The 2,972-nt window shown below is 27.2% G+C and overlaps 1 protein-coding gene across 1 annotated transcript in view; it reads left to right on the top strand.

Annotated features, from left to right (window-relative positions):
- The window catches only part of LOC107449727 (uncharacterized), an 11,274-nt gene extending 9,315 nt beyond the window's left edge, over positions 1-1,959 (top strand). The window contains exons 5-6 of the mRNA XM_016065355.3: positions 268-456; positions 1,646-1,959. Coding sequence (XP_015920841.2) covers positions 268-456; positions 1,646-1,818 — 362 coding nt within the window. The 3' untranslated portion in view covers positions 1,819-1,959. The remainder of the gene's footprint in view (positions 1-267; positions 457-1,645) is intronic.
- Positions 1,960-2,972: the final 1,013 nt, after the last annotated feature.

Below are 2,972 nucleotides of genomic sequence, written 5' to 3'. Positions count from 1 at the left end.
AACTAAAAAATAACGAGCCACGTAAGAGAATTATATATATTAGATTAATCTAAAGTCCTTAATATAGTTTATTTATTTAAACTGCTTATTTGCACCACATTAAATTTGAAAGTTGAAAAGAAGTCAAATATATATTAAAATACACATCCTTGAGTCTTCAATATATCATGGCAGGCAAAAATGACTTAACTTTTACTCCTATTTCATAATTTCTCATTTTCTTAATTTATTACTATACTTTAATCAAATCGTTTTTTTTCTCCTCAGGTTCAAGTTACGCATTCTACTGCAGAATCTATGCAATGGTTACAATATCTATGTTGGAGACAGGATTCGTTGGTTGTGCCACCAGTCTAACTATTATGGTTCACTTAAAGTTCAAACATAAACGCTCGGAATATTTGAACTCAAGTCTTCGATCTATCAAGCTTGTCCTCTTCGCAAACTATATATTAGGTTTAAGTTAATCTAGATAATTCTCTTATGCTAAACTCTCTATCTTTTGGCATAGTTATTATTCCTTTTTATTAAATTCTCTTAAGTATAATAATTTTAGCAGTGTTAAAAAAAATCAGTTATACGCTAATTATTTATTTAATTTCATTTTGTTAGTCGACGTTTGGTAGTTATATTAAGTAATAATTTAACTCGTGTTGAATACCTAGATATTCGCTTATTTATTTATAATGATTTTGCATTTTTATAGAAATAAAAATTTAGTAATTCATTTTTGAACCTTTTTAAAATAGTCTTTTACTTAATTCCTATAGTAAGTTTAAACATTCAAAACTATTTTAGATTTTGTGGGAAAAGGCAATTAGACAATGCCAACCTTCATCTATCAAAAGATACCTCGAGATTCTAATAAGTTAGCATGTCTTATATACTAGTGAATTGATGTTTAATAATTGTAGTGGTAGTTAAGCCACAATATTTTCCCTCCCGAATTTTATCTGGGATAAAATTTGATGAACGGATACCACTCGTTGCTGTATTTGTGAAAGTCCGGGAGAGCTGGATTAAGGTCACCGGGTTTTCAGCTTTGACCACGAGAGCTGTATTAAGTTCATGGTTATGCGTGTGGTCACTCCTGTGTTGCTATTAGCAGTCTAGTGTATACAGAAACCAGTTGTGTGTAAATGAGACTGAGAAGCAACAGCGTGAGGAGGACGATGACGAGGTCACAATTAGTTAGCCAACTATTCAATGTTGACCATCCAATAAAGTAGAAGTGATATGATCACGTCCAGGTCACCAATGTGGGGAAAGACATAATTGACAATGCCAACCTTCATCTATCAAAAGTTACTTCGAGATTGAATCAAGTTAGCATGTCTTATATACAAGTGAATTGATGTTTAGTAATCGTAGTGGTAGTTACGCCACAATTTTTCACATTTTTGCTAATGTCTTTTTTTTATGCGTTGACTGATAGTGACTTATTAATTATTATGCTACTGTTTTAAATTTCGGTGAAATAATGCGCACCGTAATAATAAAATTTAATAAAGCTAGTTTCATAGATTTTAGAGATTAATATACCAATCTTAAAGTTTTTTCATATCTTTGAAATTTTATCATATTTTCATTAATTTCTTCTTATTCATATACTTTTAAATAATTGATTCATTTGTATAATTTTCAGGTCTCGTTAAGTTATATTCCAAGTGGAATGAAAATATATTCGATCCTCGTCGCCAAAGTTCGTGTGAATATGACTTGTTCTGGCGAGCTTTCATCATACTGCACATAATCACGATTTTCCACAGTTTCGTTATTATTAGTATCCTGGCAGCCATTATCTATTATTTCTTTTAATAGTCAATTTTGTCAAAAGCTTTATTGAAAAAAGAATGGATGTTCATTTCATTGTGAGGAATATATAAATACATAATATCATATATTTTTTTTAAGAATAATTTCTTTGTACAGCATTTTTATTTTTGAAAAATAAATAAATAAATTAAAAATCAACAGTATGTCCATTTTTAACACAGCAATTGCAACATGCTTCTCATTGTTTTTATTTAAAACTTTTTTCTAAATCATTTAACTTAGATAATTTAGAAAATTTAGAATCTTAAGATAATTTAGAAAAAAGTTTTTTAATTTTATCTAAACAAAAGCCTAATTTTTTCTTATGCACAGGTAACACGATACTTAATCAACCAATATTCAGAAGAAGTAATATGGAAAATTTAAGGAAAAAGAAATAAAAAAAAAACTATTGTAACTTTCGATTTAGATGTAACTACAAATACTGTATGTTTAGAAAGGATTTAATTTTTTTTAAATAATTTTTGATGACAAATAAGATTTACAATAAATGGTACATGAAATAATTACAAAATTTCTCTCGTGTACTTAGAAAAAATTCTTGAGCAGGTCATTTTTTTTGTTGACAATTTTCTTTGCATGAAACATATTCCAAATTTTAACAGCATAAGATAATCACTAATTTTATCAAAAATATTCATTAAAAAAAAGTTACTATTGCATAGTTATAAGTTAAAATCAATGATGTTCAACGAAAAAATAAGGAATTTAAATGTACATTTCTAAAAATGCTTCTTTCTGGCGTTTCTATATATATATATATATATATATAACAAGATTAACTATGNAAAAATTAAATACTTTTGTATTAATAAAAGCATTAAAACTTCATTCGTTTTCATTAAATATATTTGGTAAAGGATAAGGGTAGAAATTCTATTTTGGGACTTCAAGGCTAAAAACATGCCAATGAATAATAAGGGATGTAATACAAATATTAAATACTTTTGTATTAATAAAAGCATTAAAACTTCATTCGTTTTCATTAAATATATTTGGTAAAGGATAAAGGTAGAAATTCTATTTTGGGACTTCAAGGCTAAAAGCATGCCAATGAATAATTATTAGATTTATACTTCAAAAGAGAAGTTATTTTAAGATCTCTCACTTCCATATAAGTAGATTTTCTAAGATTT

The sequence above is a fragment of the Parasteatoda tepidariorum genome, chromosome 1 (assembly GCF_043381705.1).
Source record: "Parasteatoda tepidariorum isolate YZ-2023 chromosome 1, CAS_Ptep_4.0, whole genome shotgun sequence".
NCBI lineage: Eukaryota > Metazoa > Arthropoda > Arachnida > Araneae > Theridiidae > Parasteatoda > Parasteatoda tepidariorum.
Note: the sequence above shows the minus strand (reverse complement) of the source record. Positions and strands in the feature narration are given on the sequence as shown.